General features: G+C 56.4%; 1 protein-coding gene across 1 annotated transcript in view; it reads right to left on the bottom strand.

The window, feature by feature from the left end:
• The window catches only part of Srcin1 (SRC kinase signaling inhibitor 1), a 62753-nt gene that overhangs the window by 22600 nt on the left and 19649 nt on the right, over positions 1-20504 (bottom strand). Inside the window, exons 2-7 of the mRNA XM_052197340.1 lie at positions 18158-18459; positions 8647-8670; positions 3039-3234; positions 2293-2491; positions 1799-1892; positions 478-1340 (exon numbers count right to left, since the gene is read on the bottom strand). Coding sequence (XP_052053300.1) covers positions 478-1340; positions 1799-1892; positions 2293-2491; positions 3039-3234; positions 8647-8670; positions 18158-18459 — 1678 coding nt within the window. The remainder of the gene's footprint in view (positions 1-477; positions 1341-1798; positions 1893-2292; positions 2492-3038; positions 3235-8646; positions 8671-18157; positions 18460-20504) is intronic.

Genomic DNA, 20504 nt, shown 5'->3' with positions numbered 1-20504 from the left:
CTCCCTACTCCTAAGATAAGCAACTGGAGGACAGCTAGTCTTTCCCTGACCTGACCGCCAGACGAGATCAAACTCCTAGCTCTCCTCTGCCCTCTTACCAGGGTCAGCACATGTTTGAAATCTCAGCAGATGCTGGGGTGGGGGAGGGGCTGCAGAGTTTGAGTAGCCTCGGCCACTCAGCAAGACCCGGTCCCGAGAACACAAAACACAAACACAAAAAGCCCAACTCCTCCCGATCCCGAGGCTGCTCCAAGGATTTCAGCGGGGTTATGTGCTGGACAGCTCTCAGGACTGGCAGGACACTAAAGGGGGCTGGGTCAGAGCTCCATTTTCCTGCTGGGTAAACTAAGACTAGGGAAGTAAACACAGAAGTGGGTCTCTGGAAGCATCACTTAAGGCTTCACCCATCCCTCCAGTGTCCTCCCTGCCACATGGGAGACACTCTGGCCATCTCCTTTGTCCGATATGTTTCCTCACCTGGTCTCTGTGTCTTTGGCTGGCACCGGCGGCCCGAACCCTACGAGGGAGCGCTCCCCAGGTCCAGGGAAGAGTTCAGAAGGTGGTGCTCCGGTCGTAGAGGCACTCCCGGTGCTGCGGGCCTTGCCCCCAGGACTCTCAGCAAAGACCGACGAGGAGCCCGAATCTTTGCGGAAGGACTGGCGCACCGGCGAGCCGCGGCTGGGTGGCCCCGAGTAGGGGCTGTGCGGGGGTGGCGGTCCCCCGGGGGGCGCCGAGACGTCGGCCAGCTTCTGCGGGGACGAGGGCGGCAGACGGAAGCCGTAGCCGTCTCCGTAGAGCGGGCCGCCGGCGCCCGCCTTGTACAGCGAGTCCTCCAGGTCGGACTGCAGCGCGGCGGCCGAGTAGGTGCTGAGCGAGCGCACGGAGCCCCGCTTGTACAAGCCGCCCGCGCCCGGGTATGCGAACGGGTCTCCCGCCGCGGCGGCCAGGCTCAGCCGGCCCTCGTGCAGCAGCCCGTAGGGATCGGCGTAGAGGCCCTCGCCCTTCACCAGCACCATGCCGCCCGCCTTGGCCGCCAGGTCCTCATCTGGCTTCACGTCGCGCCGCTCCAGGATGGCGCTGGGGCTGGGGCTCACGCCCTGGCTGGTGGGGGCGCCTCCCAGTCGCTCAGCCGCGTGGTGCACCGGGCTGCCGGCGTAAGAGGGCGGCCGGCCTCCAGCGTACGAGAGGCGTGAGCGCGAGGGCGAGCCCGATGGCAGTCCCGAAGGCAGCCCCGATGGCAGCCCTGGAGGCGGGGAGCTAGATGCTAGGTGCGATGCGGGCGACAGGTTGTTGAGGCGCCGCGTGGGCGACGACTCCCGCGACGCGTAAACCATTTCTCTCTGAGCAGAAGACAGCCCGAAAAGCCCACGGAGCAGGTCACGAAGGGGGCTTCTTTCTCCTTGCTGGAGAAGCCAGCACCCCACTCTTTCCCCCAACTAGACTTAGGAAGCCTCCTCCCTCTGCTCTGTCCTCCCTCTCCCAGCCTATCCTGGACACCCTGCCCATCAGCGCTCCCAGCATGGGGTAAACTGGCAGACACCAGAAAGGCAACCCTCAGCCCATCCTTGATGGGAACAGGAAGGAGAAGAGAAGAACGAGTGACTGGGGGAGAAGCCTTGCAGTATCTATAGACCCCTTAGAGAAACCTTGAGTATGGGGAAGGTAGGTGAGCTGCGGGGTGACGTAACCTCACAATTACCTAGGGCACCCATCTCCAAAGCCACCTTAGTTCTACAGTCTCCCTAGCCCCCGCTTGCTTGCCCAATCTCACCAGTGCCTTGGGTGCTCTCAGACATACCCGGAGGTCACCGTTGGTGAGGTGTGAGCCGGGAAAAGCAGCATACAATGGCTCCTTCCGATAGATCTTGATGATACTTCGGTCTTGGATATCCCTGGCAGGTAGAGAGAGGGACAGAGGGTCACCATGTGGCCCCCAGCTGTACACAGTGAGGGGAGCTGGAGAAGCGAGGCAGTGGCTACGTCAGGGAGACAAGATGGTCCTGATGCCCAACCTTTCCCCTTTCCCAACTCCTATACTCAGTGCTCAGTGTCTCCTGGTACCTCGGGATGCCTGTCACCAGCAAGCAAGTGTGCAAAGGGATGGCGGCAGAGACATGCGCACAGACAAACAGACACAGAGGGCGTGGTGCTAGGGCTTGCAGGAGAAGTCAAAGGGTGGAGAGAAGGTGCAGATTGATCTGGGGAAGGGCCACTAAGGGTCCTGAGCTCTGCAGAGGAGTGTGGGGAAGTCCACCCACCCCACCCCACCCCACCCCCGGGGGCCATGCCCACCGGACGTCTTCCAGCTCGTAGAAGACGTTTCGAGCCTCGTCCTTGATGAGGATGGCGGTGTTGGGCGACTTAAGCATGCCCATGGTGAGCTTCTGCGGGAACATGTGCGCGATGAGTGCGTGCAGCGTGTCCAGGCTGCTGACCTCATGCGTGATGTGTACACGTCGCGTCTCCTCCCCGAACTGCAGGAACAGGACCCCTGCGAAGGAGATGCGGCCATCACGGTCACTGCCTCTGTCAGCGCACCTCGTGCCAGGGGAGTGCGGGGAGCCCTCAGGAGAGGTATCGGTCCCACAATGGCAAGGTCTGAGGCCAGAGGCCGCCCCTGAGTGCAAGTGCACCCACGCGCTCCTCATGCCGCCGGTTCGCGGCCCGCCTCTCCGCGCACCCACCAGACTCCCAGGCAACTGGAGTCTGGACGCAGAAATGGGGTTGGGGCAGAAGCTGGTGGAGCAGAAACTGGAGGGAGGTGGGGAAAGTTGGAGGGACTGGGGAGAACACCGGGAGAAAGAAATGAAAAGATCCTAGAAGAAGAAAAAAAAGGATTGTCTAGAGGAGGCCAAGAGCGTTAAGGGCCAGCAGAGGATGCTAGGGTATAGAACGGAGAAAGAGCGCTGAGGACAGCGAGGACTTGGGGAGGTGACAGCCGCTAGAGGAGGGAGTGGCAGGAGCTGGAGAAGCGGAGGGCGGGAGAAGCCGGAGGGAGGAGCTGTGGCAGGGCCGGAAGTGAGCAGGCTGGGCAGTACCTGGTGAGCGCAGCTTGGTCTGGCTGGCAGAGCGGGAGAGAGGCAAGCTCTGTCGGAAGCGGTTCATCCTGCTGAAGCCCAGGGGCAGCTCGGCCTCGGACATTGTCTCCAGCGACTCAGCCGAGGCGTAGGACAGCTTGGCTGCCTGGTCTGCTAGCCCTGGCTGGGCTCCCTGAGTATGGCGCGAGCTGCGGGTCTGCAGGGGCAGGGCAGGGCAAGAGGCACCAAGCATGAGCCCCCGCCCACATCCCTTGTTCTGCCACTGCCTCCATCTGGCCCCGGAGCTCTGGCCAGACACACACACACACACACACACACACACACACTCAGAGGAGCGTCTGTCTCCTGGGTTCCAGATTCCTCGTTGGGTAGCTGCTGAAAAGATTCCCAACTCTAAAGGCCTTGGATTCCCTGAGTCACCCAGCAGGTTAAGCCGCAAGCCAAGGACTCAGGCACCCTGTGCAGCCATACAAGAAACCATCTGAGTTGGACCCATGGGCAGGCCTGCTATTTTAAGCTTCCAACGAACAACAACAACACAAATTTGTCACCGAGGTGAGCAGCAGAATTGTGGAGCAAATTGGAGCATTAGTTCCAGGCATTAATTAAGCGGCGGGTGTGTGAGCGGCGGATTTATTCTCCATGGAGTTCAAGGGGCTAGAGGGTGGGGAGCAGGGAGAAATCAGAGAATGGGAGACCTCAGGCTTCCAGCACTGGGAGGGGTTCACGTCCGGGGGGGGGCTTGAACCCTCAAGTCAACTGTACCCCAACTTAAACTGTACACTCACCTACAGGCAAAGCCTGGTGTGATACACACACCTCTACTGTGCCAGGCTCTACCCCCACCTGTGATGCACTTTCTGTCATGGCTGGCTGGCCTTCCCTGGCCTCGAGTATGACCGCCCCTTTCCTAAAGCTACAGCGGAGAGGGATCTATAGCTAGATTAAGGATGTTACAGACAGCTCAGGAAGTCCCTAGGTTCGAGTCTCAGTATCTCCCTACCCCCAAATGAAGACCTGGAGTGGTAGTTCACTAGGAAGGGTGTCACAAGGCCTCGCCACCTCTTCTTGGGCAGGTGGCGTCTCTTACGTCAATTGTCCTTCTACTACTTTTGACTCCCACCCAGGTCCACAGCCTCGGCCATTCTGCCTCAGACCCTACATACACCAAACCTGGCTACCAGACAGTTGTTCCATGGTTTACACTGTTATTAGTAATTTTAAAAAAAGATTTATTTATTTTTTATATGTGAGCACACTGTCCCTGTCTTCAGACACACCAGAAGAGGGCATCAGATCCCATTACAGATGGTTGTGAACCACCATGTGGTTGCTGGGAATTGAACTCAGGACCTCTGGAAGAGCAGTCAGTGCTCTTAACCACTAAGCCACCTCTCTAGCCCCTGTTGTTATTTTTTGAGATAGAAATTCACAATGTCACCCTGGCTGCCCTGGAAATGGCTGAGTAGACCAGGCTGGCCTTGAACTCAGAGAGATCCACCTGCCTCTGCCTTCTGAGTGCTAGGACTAAAGGCATGCTCCACCATGTTTGGATCTCATTTAAGTTATTTACAGGAGTAAGAAAATAAGTCGAATCAATATCATTCTGTAGTATATGTGTTATACATACACGTTAGCTTACTAACATGACAAAATAAAAGATGAGTCCGACTATACTTAAGGTATGTTGGTACATGCCTATAATCCCAGCACAGAAAAAGCTGAGGCAGGAGGATAGTCAATGGGTTTGAGGTTATCCTAGACTTACACTGGGCTACAATGTGAGACCTAGTTTGAAAACAAAAATAAACTTATTTTTAATACTTAAATCAATTAATCACTTAGGACCATTGAAATCAATGATCTCAGGTTTGAGAGAGCTTTCTTTATTCCTTTTATTCTTTTATGAAACTGAATTTTGAACAATTGGGATATATTACGTATACAATTAAAAGGACAATAACAAAGGCATCTCTCTTATTTTATTTTGTATTTTTGAAACAGGGTCTCAGTATGTACCCATGCATGGCCTACTGAGTACTTGCTATATAGCCCAGGATGGCCTCCCACTTGTGTCCATCCCCCTGTTCCTGCCTCCTGAGTGTGGGATTATATATTGGCAAGTACCACCCAACCTAACAAACATACCTTAGTTCCTTCTTCCCCCCAAATCCTGATTATCCCCTAATTAATCTCCATCTTGCTAGTAAGTCAATTTAATGTTCCAATACAATTAGCATGCTCAGAAATAGAGAGGATCTTCCAACAATCAGTGTGCCCAGATGTCCTCACAGCAGTTTGGATAGCTTAGGAAGGGACACGGAAAACCAGATTTGGGTGGTCACCAAGGAGCTTCCGGCTTCAAGCACAATACCTTGATCAGCAGGGAGGGCATGGGTCCTTCAAGGAAGGAGGCAGTATATGAACTGGGTCTGCGCGGGAGATCTCATATCCAGACTTCAGAGCTTAGGTGTCAACTCTAGGCTGACCAGCAGTGACAAGGATCCTCCCACCTTCATCCCCAGAGAAGCCACCAGAGGGGAGCTTATGCAATAGAGGGGGAGTCTGGGCCAGGCTGGTGGGCATGGAGTTGCCAAGCAACTGAAAGGTCAGTGGTTGCCAGGCTGGGGTCAATGAGGGGGTACAGAAGAAAGCAGTTGGTGAGATGAGGAACAGGGGTGGCCACTGGGTGGAAGGGGGAGATTGGGGGGAAAGGAGGAGGGGAGGTGTGGGAAGATGTGGGGGGGTTGGGCTGAGATGTGGGGGGAGGTGGAGAGGGGAGGTGTGGGAAGGTATGGGAAGGTGGGGGTGGGAGGAGATGTGGGGGAGGTGGGAAGGAGGTGTGGGAGCATGGGGAAAGGTATGAGGGGGAGGGGAGGTTTGGGGGGAGATGGAGGAGGTGGGGAGGAGGTGTGGGGCTATGGGGAAAGGTGGGGGGAGGTGGGGCAGTAGGGGCAGTAGGGGAAGATGGGGAAGTGAGGGGGAGTGTGGGAAGGTGTGGAAGGGGCTATGGGGGAAGTGTAGGGAGGTGTGGGGGGAGGTGTGAGGAGATTGGAGGGAGCAGCGGGGAGAGGTGTGGGAGGGTGTGGGGGGAGGTGGGGGGAGGGGAGGTGGGGGGGAAAGTGTTGAGGGGAGGTGGGGAGAGGTGTGGGGGGAAATAGGGGAAGTGGGGGGGCAGTAGGGGTAGGTGTGGGAGGGAGTATGAGGGAGGTGGGGGAGGTGTGGTGAGAGGTGTAGGGAGCAGTGGGGAGAGGTGGGAGAGGGTGTGGGGGAGGTGGGGGTGAGGGGAGATGTGGGGGAGGTGTGGAGAGATGTGGGAGAAAGTGGGGGGCAGTGGGGCAAGGTGTAGGAGGTGGGGGAAATGGGGTTAGCAGAGGGCACAGATGAGCCCTCTATAAGAGGAAGGTGTCCTGGGGATGGCAAAAACAAGATCTAGGAGAAAATAACCACGCCCCTTCCTATACCTGCCCCGGCCTTCTCCCTAGCCCCTGGGCATCTCTCCATTCTTTCTACTTTTATAGAAAACCCTAAGGAGATGAAAAGTCTATAACACTTCCCTCTGCTCCCCAGGCCTCACCACAGAGAGAAAAAGAAGACATCTGATGAGCAGGCATGTCTAACTTCAGACATGGCAACATGTCAAGTTCACACTTGAGAACCGAACAACCAAAAATCACAAAGCAAACCTTACGATGTTTTAGATAAGCTCATGATTTTGCGTTGGCCCACACTGACAGCAACACGTGGCCTGCTGGCGTTAGACATGCTGGCTCAGGGAGCCGGCAAGAGAAGGGAACAGGAACTCAAACAGAACTTGAATATAGGAAGGGGCTGCCATGCGCTGCAGTCGCTGGACCTGCTCCACCAAGGAGCTAATGAGATCTGGCCTCAGGCCAAGCACAGGGAGCGAGGGCTAGGACAGTCAAAGCCAAGATCTGAGCGCCCAAAGGCTGTCTACAGACTTGGGCAGAAGTCCCGGGGAGCTTTCACAGACTCTGTCCAGGACCAACAGACCCTTAATAGGAACCTCTGTGAGTGAAGCCTGTGGTGCAAGACTTCTCATGAGACCCTAAAGCAACTCTAGCCTGCAGAGGTTAGAATCAGGTCAGCGTCTGTGAGTACTGAAGTCACTACCCGGGGAGGCGCGCTAACAGAACATACTGCCCCAACATGCACTGCTCTCCTTCCATCTTGTGACAACCCTGAGAAAGCCGTGATGGCACACACCTGTAATTCAGCAATTTGGGAAACTGAGGCAGGAGGATCACAAATCCAAGGCCTGACTGAGCTACAGAGGTAGTTTGAGACCAACCTGGACAGTTTAGTGAGACCTGTCTCAAAATAAAAGGTGAAGAAGGGGTTGGGGTGCTGGGTGTGGTGGCACACACCATTAATCCTAGCACTTGGGAGGCAGAGGCAGGTGACTCTTTGTGAGCTGGAGGCCAGCTTGGCCTACCTAGTCTCTTCCAGGCTCAAAAACTAAACAACAAACAAACAAGAACAGTCCCCCCCAAAAGAGTTAGTGGGGACGACGCTTGGTGATAGAACGCAGGCTCAAGGTCCTGGGTTCGATCCCCACTCTGTGGCCTCTATGATAAAGATGCTGTCCATTTTCCAAAGGAGAAAACAAGGCCCCATAGGAGTATAAATTACTGCCGGGATCTTAAAGCTAATTAGAATCGGGTTAGAATTCACTACCAGGCTATCAGACCCTCAAGCCCACACCCTCTCCTCTCTCCTGGTACTTCCAGAGAAGTGGCGTGACAGGCAGATACAGGAGCCCATGATAGATACACTGATTCAAAGGTTTCTTTCAGAGGGAAAATGATTGCTTACACACAGGACGCCTGGCAAGTCTGGGTGATAGCCTACTATTCTTTCATAATGTCGGAGGCTCCAGGGACCACAGATCCCAGACAATAAGCCACAGTAGAACTTGTCTCTCCCAGTTCTGGGTGTGTGGGCCAAGGAAGATAGAGTGCCTGAGGGGTCTCCCATGAGGATGCTCCCATGAGGGTGCTCCCCCAGGGGCACCATGGTATCCTGGGAGTGGCAAGATACCACTCCAGGTCTCAATAATACAAACTGTCCAGAGGAAGTAGGAAGTCACCCACTCCCCAAGCCTGGCCCCCAAGGGGAACACATTTAAGGGTACAGAGCGTTGCCTGGTCCTGACCATGGTAGGGAACAAGGAAGGCAGCCCTGAGGCCTCCCATGGAGGAGCAACTGGCCGCAAGGAACTTGTGACTTCAGGTCCCTGCCTCTGTCAGCAGACTTCAGGCTGAGAAATGTCAGGAACCTTTCTTATTCTAAAACACCCCAGTAGGCTGGGAGTGCTGTGGACCTGAGTATCCCCATCTCTAGGCCAAGCCTCTGCTTGGTGAAGTGGCAAGATTCCCACTCTAGATCCACAAGCCCCCGGCAGACAAGCCCACTCTCTCCCCACCCCCCAAGCAGCAGCCATAACCGGCAGCCCCAGGCCCACCGCCCGCAGAGGAGGGGGCCCGTGCAGTCGCACACCCCAATGAGAAGCATGTGCAAGGCGGGGTGGGGGTGGGGGAGGGCAGGACATGCAGTTGTCACAGAGGCAGAAGCATCGCGCACTGACCTTGAAACTCCAGTAGTTTGGTTGCTGATGGAAACAAGAGAAGAGATGGTTATAAGGGGCTGCCAGGGAAGAGGGACAGGGACGACGGGTCAGAGACTCTCGGGACTCAACCCTGGGACACGGGCCTCCACCCTCTGGGAAATGAACAGCAGGCAATGCCTGTGCCTCTCAGTTCTCCCCTGAGGCTGGAACCTTCTGGGTCACCAAGGACGGGCAGGTTCCAGATCTGCTGGTGAGGGAGCAGGATAGAATGCTCCAGATGTTTTCAGTGTCTTTCCATAGCAATTAACTTCAGAGAGAGCTGGCTACAGGTGAGAAAAGGTATGGATGACCACAAGTCGAAAGGTTTGAGGGGAGGGCGGATAAATCTGAGCGGCGGGACCAGAGAGATGGTACTCCTTGTGGGAGACCAGGGTAAAGTGTCCCAGAAAAGATGGTGTTCCAGCTCACAGTTGGGAAAGGGAAGAGCTGGAGACTGGGAACACAGGTGTGCTGAGCAGACCAGATTAAGTAAGTACCCTGGAGCAGGGGGGAGGGGCTGGGAAGAAGCAGAAGGGAGCGAAGGGGTCAAAGGTTGTCGCTAGATGCTAGACAGCCTCTGATGGGAGATACATGGACAGATCAAAGTACAGAAAACACAGGGATGAACCGTCATGATGTGAATAAGGACCCCAGTAGGGCTGAGGGCAGGGAGTAGATGGTGGCTGGGACCGAGGCCAGGGTAGGCAGGCCCATGTGCCAGGATGTGCAAGGATCGTGGAGAAAAGTGGACCAAGGCCAGTGACCTCTGGCACTTGTCAGTGGGTGGGGAGCTTGGGCAGCACCTGGAGCTACAGAGGTGGCAGAGAAGAGTTTGAGGGGGTGGAGGCTTCTCTTAGCTCTTAGTGACCCAGAGTCATCCTGCCCTCCCTAGAGACCAGAAGGCCCTTCCAGATGGCCGCAACAAGGGAAGGACAGCCCCGAGGGCGGGCTGGCTCTTGGCAAAGCTGAGGGTACCCTGCTGACCGGTGCCAGCCTCAGCAGGACAGAGGCAGCAGATGGCCTGGCCCCAGGGTGCCTGGCACAGGCAGACAAGATTCCCCTGGCCTCAGAGCCACTGACAGAGGAGAGGGACCTCGAGGGTTCCCGCTGGGAAGACACATGCTGCTGTGCCCTGTGCCCCTGGGATGCTTTAGGGGCAGGGAGGAACTTGGGAGGAGGTGAGGATGGCAACTGCTGGGTGGACGTTATACTGACAGCTCTTTGGGGTGGGGATGATGATAGTCTGGGGCTGGAGTAGAATCGTGCCAGGGGATGCCTTCAGGTATCACAGGAAGGGACAATGTGGCTTAAAGACTCGAGCCACAGCGTCTGTGACCTTGGCTAGAAAAAGGAAGCATATAAAGTAGAGACAGCAGAGCCAGGCTGGGGACTCGGAAAGGTTTATGTGGAAAGTGATGTCTGCGACCAGGAGTGATGGACGACTCTGCAGAGAAAGCCGCCTGCTCCCCATACACCCCACGGTGGGCATGGGAGCCCCCCACAGCTCCCTGCGATATGCATGTGGTTCCTGAAGTAAGCTGGCAGACACAGACACATCCTTGGGTAGACAAGGATGTCACAAACACGTCCAGAACAACAAACACACCCACTAAGGCGCACAGCACGAAGAGAAGCCACGAGAGATGGCCCTGGGAACACGCAGCAACTTGGAGACGTCCACACGGAGACCACCCGATTCAGACCTACGCGTACCTCGGAGGACCCTCGCTAGAGCAGTCACACCCACCCTCAGCACATCACAGAGCCATAGAGGCAGAGACTCTCATTCACACACACACACACACACACACGTACACACACACACATACACATACACACACACATACACACACACACACACACACACACACTAGCTACAGAAATATACACAAAATAAGATACAAGGACCAGCACACTGCTCAGTGAGTAAAGGTGCTCACTGCCAAGCCTGATGATCTGAGTTCGATTCCCCGGATCCCACATGGTGGAATGAAAGAACCAACTCCCGCACACTGCCCCACGCATGCACCATAGCAAGACACACCTTCCCCCATACACACATCTACTTAATGTTCATTTTTTCATTAGAGCACTATATGAAATATATTCAGATTCAAAGGGAATGTCCTTTCTCTGCTCCCCTCTAATAGGTCAGGACATTTGTGTCACCTGTGACCAGTATCCAATGGCTACGATGGTCCTATTCTCATGTGTCTGGGAGTTGATTTCCTGAATAATAAAAAAAAAAAAAAGATAAAAGCTGTCCCCTCCCTAATCCTGCCATCAGTCTCAGCACAGGGACTCAGGATATCTGGGACAGGTGACTGGGACTCAACTGGTGCTCCTAGATGAGCAGGCAAGATGTGCCTCTGGCCACACAGACTGTGTGTGCCTCACTGCGGGTTCCAAGCCTGTACACACCACCGGTCAGGACCTGCAAGGCTTGGGTCACAAACAGCCCCACTGGAAGAACAGGGTGGCATCAGTGTCTGGGAAAGAGCCGTCCTAGCTCTGGGAAGCATACAGATGGAAGAAGAGCCATGCTTATGTTTGGGGGACTTAGATGGACAGGTGACACGTCGTCCAACCATAGGACTTTGCAGTTCTGAGTGCCAGGGCTTCCTCGAGGGAGCCCCGCCTCCTTCCTTGGTCCTCCCTTCAAACCCTTTCAGCTGGCCGCAACAGGAACCAGGTACTACATGGTCTCCAAGCAACTCACTGTCCTTGGAGGGGAAAACTGTATGGGGAGAAGCCCCCAGGGAGATGGGCCACAACATCCACCCTTTCAGGAGTGAACTCGAGGGACCAGCCCTGCTGATAGGGAACAGAGGCTCCTCCAATGTGCGATGGGACACCTCTGGTCCCCTCCTTCCCCTTGCCCCCTTCCTGGTTGTAGGTTCTTCAGCCTGTGCCCTGCACATAGTTGCTATGTTAGCAATGTCCTCAACAAATCCATGGCAATGAATAAATGCCAACCAGGCAAACCAGGCAAGGCCAGCAGGGAGGAGGTAGTGCTAAATACTAGGCCTGGCCCCACTCCCTCCATTTCTGGGCCCTGCTGCTCTGAGCCTTTTTCCTGAGACTGCCACAGGTCTAAGCCTGAATAACAGGGAGTTTAGTGTGGTGGTGCACACCTTTAACCCCAGCACTTGGGAGGCAGAGGCAGGTGGATCTCTGTGAGTTCAAGGCAGAACAGCCAGACCTACATAATAGACCCTGTCTCAAAAATAGATAAATAAATTATAAAGGCAGGGACAGGAGAGATCTGGGTCCCAACAAAACCTCAGCAAAGCAGAGATAGCCTCCCCAGGCCTGAGGGAGTACAAAAGAAAAGAGGTGAACAGGAGAGACTGGCAGAACCCTCTGCTATAAGGCAGACTTGCAGGAGCTGGGGCAAAATGAGAACCAACCATTTCTCAGGACCAAGCTTTCAGCCATGAGGGAGAAGACTTCCCCCAGGAAGCCGAGGAAGTAAGCTAACCAGCCCCCTACACACACACACACACACACACACACACACACACACACACACATTGGAGGAAACAGCTTTTTCCCTCCCTAGCTGAGCAGTTAACCCCTATCACTCCTTTCCAGTACTTAGTCTTGAGGTAGCCTCTCCTCCACCCACTCCAGCTTTGGAGATGCAGGACTGATCCCCATCCGGACCTTACCACAACCCTTCCCCTGGGCAGAGGTCCCGGGCTAGGCTGTGTCCCCATGACCCCTTCTTGACCTCGGGCCCCCAGGGAGCGTCCTCCAGAGAGGAAAGCAGCCCACGAGTCGCACCCCCTTCCTTCATCCCTAGACTGGCGCACACACCCACTTCCCGACTCGCGTGAACCCGAATCCAGGTAAACGCCCGCTCCCAGCCTAGGGCTACACCACAAGCCCTGTGTCCGCCAGCCTGTCACCGCCACGCCGCGCACGGCCCTCCCCCAGGGGTTTGCAGCGACACCCGCAGCTCCGAGCCCTGCGGAGGCTGAGTGTGCGGGGAGGGGGTGCACTGCAGGAGCCGCGCGGCGCCTGGGGCCCGGGGCGCACCCCGGGAAGGTCATGACTTTCTGAGGTTGGGGGAGGGGGCCCCTGCCGCATTTGGGGGTGGGGGCCGACACACGTGGAAGGCACCTGCTGCGGTGAGGAAAGGGAGGGGGCGTTTCTCCGCGATCGGGAACCCGCTGCGGTCACGCGCCCCGCACCCCTAGACTGTTCCTCAGAGCCGCGGGACCCGATCTCCAGGTCCCCGCCTCCCGCGGAACCCCACAGCCACTCGTCCTTACCTGCGGCCACAGGTGCACGCTCCAGGCCGGGTCCCGCGTCGGGCGGGGGAGGGAGAACGGCCCGCTACTCCCACCCGCGCGGGCTCTCCCCTCCCCCGGCCGCCTCCGCAGCCGCCGGTGCCCTTTGCTGCAGTGCGAGAGCTGCCGCCGCCACCGAGCCGGCCCGGGCCCTGGTCGCCCCGGTAACCGCGACTCCACCTGGCGCGGCGCGTTGCGCCGCCGTGCGCATCCCCTCTCGGCCCCCTCCCGCGGCGCGGCCCCGCCGGCGCAGCCCCGCCGAAGAGCAGAGGAGGCTGGTGGCTGCGTCGCCGCGGTCACCCGATACGCCGGCCCGCCGCCCGGGACTCGGGTTGCAGCAGGAGGGAGGGAGGTTAGACAGCCTAGTGGAAGCGCGGGGGGAGGGGAGGGGCTGCGGCTTGGTCTAACCTCCGGTCCCTTCCCAGGATCCTCCTCCTCACTGCCCCCATCTCCAAAGGTCTTAGTTACCACCACCTTCCGGGCCCTTAACCGCCTCTCAGCAGCGCCTCTTTGCCCCTTTAATCCTTCCACGACTTAATCCCCGACAGAGTCTGGGAGGCCTAGGATGCCTAAGTTTCCTTGTTGGCCTCTGATCATGCCTTGCTGTGTGATTCTGGTCCTTGGCCGCCTATCTCTGTGCCTTGGCTTTACAAAAATGAACCTCAGACTTAGTCCTGGTGGAGAGGAATATGATAAGCTGTACCAAGAGGTGACAAGATCCTGGGTTTACTATTAAGCTCTGGGGCAAAGCGCCCCCCCCCAAACTCTCCTTCCTCCATCAGAGTATAATTCCAGACAGACAGACCATCACTGCATCACAGGACACGATTGAGCCCACAAGAGTCCAGCCTCATGCCTGCCTCTGAGGTTCCAAAGCCTCAAATCCTGCTCCCAACACTCCATCTAAGGGACCTGAGGCACCAGGGACTCGCCTGTCCATCATGTGCCTGTCTTCTGTCCGTCCCTATGATTGTCCCAACCCTGCTGTCAGCCTGTGGTCTCCACCACACAGGTGGCCACTCACAACAACTCTCTCCCACCTGCCATCCAACCTTAGGAACAGACATGACACGTCCCTGTCCCTGTTCCCCAAGTTCAGCCAAAATGGGGTTGAGAGCCAGTGAGGAATCGGCTCTGTGCCCTGAAAATGAGACCCAGCTTGTCATGCTGTAACTAGACAGGTTCCTCTCAGCTCAGGCGCCCGACTCTGGAGACTCATCACATCCTAGCTGGTCACAATATCCTTTTATTACCCCTGGGAAAGTCCAGCCTTGTCACACTGGAGTGAAAAACTGGACCTCTTCCACTCAAAGAGCTGGCAGCCACTGCCTTTCTCCTACCTACTACGGTAGCCATCAAGTCCAAAACTCCCTGGCTCCAGGTCTAGCTAGGACTCCTGGTCCTCCCATGCCTGCTATCTCTCCCCTGGCAGTGTGCAGGCCTGAGCTGGGAGCACACGCTGAAATATATCCTCCTATCAGGGAAAGTGAGGCTCAAGGAGGAACCGGGAAACAGTATCAGAAGCAACAGCTCGGCTCGATGTCTTAGCTTTTCAAAAATGGCAAGAAGGGAGAGAGAAAGACACCACACAGAACTTCCTGGTGGTCGGATGGGGGAAGGCAGGCTCCACTCAGAACCAAGACTGGGACATAAGACAGAACAAAACCTGGGAGCCCAAGGAGCAAGACAAGGCCCTCTTGTTTCAAAGAGAGAAATAACTATTTATTTGTTGTTTGGGTGGTTTGAAAAGCGTAACTATCCTTCAAAAGGTTCCAGCTAGATTTGGGGAGGCAATCGTAAGGACTCAATCAAGGAGATGTGAATACAGGGTGTGGAGTTTTCTTGAAAGTGGAGGGTTTGTACATAAAATAGAAGGGGTGGAAAATAAAAAAATTCTCAATATCCCTCCCTTACAAAAAACGGGCCTCCCCAAAGCCAAGCTCCACCATGGATTTTGGGGCGGATGGGTGGCTCACCTGGGCAGGCTGGCCAGCCCCTGAGGGGGTGGAGTCGCCGTGGAGGTGGGAACAGAGGGAGCTGAGGAGGCACACAGGGTCCACGGTCCAGCCGCCGACCTGTGTGTGTGAAGCAAGGGACACCCCATTAGGGGGAGCGGGCGGGAGCCGCTGGGGAGGAAACCGGGCAGGGATAGATGTTCCCAGGGCAAGCTCTGGCACAAGGAAGAGAGCCAGAGTCATGGTGGGGCCTCCACAGTAGCTGGCTAGTACTCTTAACTAGGGCCCCAAGTTTCTCTGCATGTCAGACAGCACACGGCTTTCCCCACCGGGAGAGAATCCTGAGTTCCCAGCTGCCTCCTCTCCTTCCTAAACAGGGTACCTCAGACCTCACAGCGATGGGATCACTGACAGGAGTGACCCCACCCTACTCCTGCAGTCTCTGCCATCTCTGTAACCCTGGCTCCTACCCAAGGCCACCAGACTCCACTCCTCCAACGCTGTTCCCTCATGCCCCTGGCCTCTGGTCCCAGAGTCCTCTCTGCCAACCAACCATTCCTGCTCCACACGTCCTCCCGGCTGGCTTCACGCTGTGCCGCTCCATGCTTGGGTACTCCGCCCAACGGGACGGGCCCTGGGTCCTACCACGGAGCTTCTTAAGGAGCGGATGCGGCCGGACAGAGGAAAGGGACGAACCCGAGCGAGCCTGAGCTCCCATTCAGTTCAGAAGCGTTCGAGAACTACTTGCTGAGTGTTCACCGGCCTCCTCCTCCCTACACAAGTGCCCCATGCCAGGCTGGGTGCCCTTTGGAGAGGCCACCGGGTGCTCTCATCTTTTTTTTTTTTCTGCTAAACCTCCCAGACATCTGTGTAACCAGGGTGTCCAGATCCTCTCTATACCTGGTCTCCAAACCACTGAAACTGGCCACGGCTTCTTCTGACCTCTGCCCAGAGAACACCTAGGTGTCTGCAGTGTAGGCACCCACGGCCCCACAGCTCCTCTGACCATCGTATATTCCGCTTTCATGGCCCACTCTCACCTCTGCGCTAACTGGATTGCTCCTGGGTCTCCTGAAGCCACGCCCCCCTGGAGTCCAAAAATGTATATAAGGTATCCATTTGGCATCCTGGAAAGGTCCTTCCCAGCTTCTCACCCCACCCCTGCGACTTTCACCCATTTCTGTGTCTTTCCCAGGGACTGACATCTCCCTGTCAGTCAAGAGTTTCTTTCTTTCTTTCCTTTTTTTTTTTTTTTTTTTTTTTTTTTGAGACAGGGTTTCTCTGTGTAGCCCCAGCTGTCCTGGAACTCACTCTGTAGACCAAGCTAGCCTTGAACTCAGAAATCTGCCTGCCTCTGCCTCCAAAGTGCTGGGATTAAAGGTATGCACTACCACCGCCCTGTAAGAGTTTCTTTTTAGTTCTCGAGTAGGTCTCATGTAGCCCAGGTTGGTAGTTGAGGATGGCCTTGAACTTCTGATTATCGTGCCCCTCCCCACAGCCCTCCCCCAGAGTAATGGGATTGCAGGCATGCTACACTGCCGCCAGTTTGTGCGGTGCTGGGAACCAAACCCACAGCCTCTGGCATACCAGGCCAACGCTCTGCACCCAAGGAGCTTCACCCCCAGTCTTTAGCTAAGTCTTCCGTGCCCACAGCGCCCCCTACAGATCCAGACAACCAACAGCCCCTGCTCAGTCTCCCCTCCCACCCCTTTCCTTCCTCTTCTCCTTCCCCTGCCTTTACTCAGTCTCCTCCCAGCTTCAACTTACTGTTTATAATAAATACAACCCTCACGGCCTCTACTGGCTCACCCCACTTCATCAGTCTGACTCCTCCTGTTCCACTGCAAACCTTTCCCCCTACCCCCAGGCTCTGTTCCAATCACAGGGACTTTTGTGTCATATCCCAAGTCCACTCAAGCCCATGTTGCTTGGCCAGTACCTGCAGATATAGCATTTTCTTCTTCTGTCCAAACCCTTTCACCCTGCTAGTCCTCATATAAGGACCACCTCCTCCAGGAAGCCTTCCCATCAGGCCTGTGCAATTGGTATTTCTGATCCTAACCCCCCTCCCAATGGACCAGGACATATTGACCGGCCTCCTCCTTCCTACATAAGTGCCCCATGCCAGGCTGGGTACCCTTTGGAACAGTGCTCATACAATGTTTAATTCCCCACCCCCAACCCCAGCTAAGGAGGTCAGGCTCTACCTGAGTCTAGAGCCCCTTCTGAGTCTTACCAACTTGGACCCTGTTCCCAGAGGGACTCTGGAGCTGGGAAAATGCAAAAGCCAGACAAACCTAGAAAGGATGTCTGGGGGGCAAGCAGGGTCCCAGACACTGCAGCGTGTCCTCAATCTCTGCAATGAGGGGGAAATGTCCCTCCCCTGATGCCCAGTCACTCTGAGTGTGGCACTTAGAAAAGGAGCTGTGACCCAACACTCCTCAGTGTGACTGAAGGAACACTAATAGGTAGACACTGTCCACCTTCTCCCAGAAGGGACGAGGCTTGAAATTCCAGAGCTGGACCACAGCAGCTACAGTGGCCCCCCTTGCAAATGTGGGGCTAACCACCCCCCTCCTTGCCAATGCAGGGCTAGACACAGAATTCTAGTCCTGAGAAAAAGCTGGTGCTTGGGTGGAGAGGGACATTAAGGAATCCAGGCTGGGGGAGGCTGAGGAGCAAGGCCCCTACCCCATGTAGATCCTGGGCCAAAGGCAGAGGCCCCACCCAGCCCCTCCCCTCCGTAAGCCTTACAGAGGGCAGGAGAGAGCCAAGGAACTCAGAAGATTCCAGGCTGAGTAACACAGCCAGCCTGAGTTACTTAAGGAGGTGGTGGCTCCACTTCTGGGCCTTATTCACCCTAGGACTGGGGGCAGGTTAGCTGCAGCCTTCTAAACCTCCCAGTCTGGTCTGAGAGAGGTGCCACAATCAAGCATTTCAGCTCTGCCACGGGGTCTTCGGTGCCCGAAGCTTCCCTCCCATGCCTTCTTCTCAATCATTCCTTTGGCCTCTGAAGCATACCTTCCAGCCCTTCCTCCCAGATTCTGTCCAAACCCACGCTCTAAGGTGACAAGCAGACCGCAGAGACCTGGAGACTGAGCCCCACTCAGGGCTTTCTCCCCTAGGCTCCAGAAAAGACCAGAGGGCCCTGGAGACAAACTCCCCAACCGGGCGCCCAGGTCTGCCCCAGATCCGGATCCCTACAGACCCCGCCCCCACCCCGGCCCTGGTCACACTCACCTGCTCTCGCATCCTGTCCTGCTGGCCTCGCAGGGCCAGGGCATGCTGAGGGTACTTGCTCTTCAGGTGGTCCATGAACGCATCTCGCTTTCGGTCAGCATCTGCCTTCTGGAGCCCGCTGAGGGCCTCCAGGCTCTGGGCAGCGATCACCGTGTGCCGGCGCTCCGAGGTGTGCACCAGCCCCACGTTGGAGAAGCGCCGGCCCCCGCTGCCCCCTCCGCCCCCACCCCCCAGGGTCCGATACTCCCGAGGGTACTCGGCATCGTCGGCAGACAGCATGGGGGGGCTGCTCCGCTCCGGATCTGCGAGAGGGGAGAGGGTCTGGGGTCACCAAGGCGCCATGCCAAAGAGCTGCTCATCGCCCACAAGGGTCCCTGTGGGGCAGGGCGGGGCCTGATGGGGTAGGGAGGCGGGGGGGGGGGGGCGGTGGGCAGGAGGGTATATGAGGTGAACGTGGAATTTTAAGTTGAGGTGAGGGGATGAGCAGGTCCTGCATGAGCTGGCTCTTCAGTTTGCTTTGGAGCAGGCAGGGGATGCTGTCAGGACAGGAGAGTAAGGAGTCCTGGAGATGTCCAGGTCACCTCTCTAATTATCCTCGGTCTCTAGGACACTCTCTAAGGAGAGGCTGGAGCCCTGAGCACCTTCCTCAGACCTGTACATTCGGGACCTTATCCTTCAGCGGGGGCGGGGTGGGGTGGGGGCCTATCTAGGAGAGGGACTGAGGAATCATGGGCAGGGGTGGGGTGAGGGCAAAGGTCAGTCACAGGGCTTCTTCCCAGGGATGAATGGAGGCCCAGAGTCTGGGACAGAGAGGTGCCCCCCCACCCCCCGCCCAAGAGACAAACAGATGGACAGACAGCAGAGGCTGGCACAGAGAGGACAGTGAAAGATGGACAGGGAGAAACTTACAGGAGAAAGCTGGCAGACAAAACAGGTGGATTCTTCCCTCCCTCCCTCCCCTCCCCTCCCCTCCCTTCCCCTCCCCCTCCCCCCATCTTTCAAGATCTCACAACACAAGACCCACAAGTGACTGCACAGGGGACAACGACAGAACAGAAGTGGGGCAGGGGAGGCCGGGGGCTCAGGTCTCATACAAATCCTTCATCCCCCTCCCAAGTCTCCTCAGGCGCCCGTTTCAGCTCCCAGCCTTCCCCTGCCTAACCTTGCTTTCCCCGTTTTAGGGGAGACCCTTGCTTTACCCCTAAGGCAGGCCGGCCCTCCTGGGTGTATTTAGCCATATTTCTGGACACGAGATAGAGTTGCTTGCCCCCCCCCCCAGGTCACCCTGTTGAGAGACAGGACTCTCCACACATCCCACCCAAGCCCCCCCCCCCCACAGAATAGCAACCCCTAAGCATGGTCTAGCTAGGACTAGAGCATCAAGCCCCACAAGCCAGGCTTGCACCCACAGCAGCATTGTCCCACTGCGCAGCTCCTAGAAGGACAGACGGGCAAAAGGAGACATGGCTGGGAATCCTGGGACTTGGCCAGGCTCATGAGAGCCCTCTTCCCTCCACACAACTGCTCACCAGACCTGCCGCTGGGCCAACTGGGCCACGCTCACCACAGGGGGAGAAAAAGAGACGGAGCCACATTTCAAGACTAGCTACCTCCGCATGTTCATGGGTGTGTGTGTGTGTGTGTGTGTGTGTGTGTGTGCGCGCGCACACACACACAGAGGCACAGAGAGAGACACACAGAATCAACCCACCAGTGACACTGGAGAGGAGCCGCTGCCACCAACAATACACATGGATTCTCCATACTCATTGTTCCGAACCACCCTGACACACACAGCGCACTCTTCCAGGCTATGACCCAGGCACGCACATCTGGGGCTCATAGCCCCAGAGAACCCAGCATTTCTCATTACCCCCCCCTAAAAAAAACCCAACAGTGCCTGTAAGAACTTCAGTCATTGGCTGCAAGGGTCTTCCACCATTGCCACAGCCCTCCGCACTCCCATCTGGCAGGTGTTATTGTGGTCCCCATTTCAGACATGGCTGCCAAACTTCAGAAACCCAGTGACAAGTCTAAAGCTACAAGTAGCAGTGCCCTGGTGTGATTACCCCGATATGTGCTGGGTTTGCACTGCTATACCGGCCTGGGCAGATGATGCTGTGCACTGGACGGAGTGACCACTGAGTGCGCAACACACCATGGAGGCTTCCTTGTTTGCACACTGGTCTCCCTACAGCACTTGGGGCCTGAGTCACCACCTGAGACCTCCTAGGTGCCCTCTGTCCCTTTCACCACAGTTACCTTTGTGAGTCTCCCCAGTGAGGTGGATGCACAGTGATGAATCTGAACACATTATCTATATCTATTCCTATGTCTATATCTCTCT

Source organism: Apodemus sylvaticus, chromosome 10 (assembly GCF_947179515.1).
Source record: "Apodemus sylvaticus chromosome 10, mApoSyl1.1, whole genome shotgun sequence".
Classification (NCBI taxonomy): Eukaryota; Metazoa; Chordata; class Mammalia; order Rodentia; family Muridae; genus Apodemus; species Apodemus sylvaticus.
The sequence above is the reverse complement of the archived record's forward strand: the minus strand, read 5'-3'. Positions and strand labels throughout refer to the sequence as shown.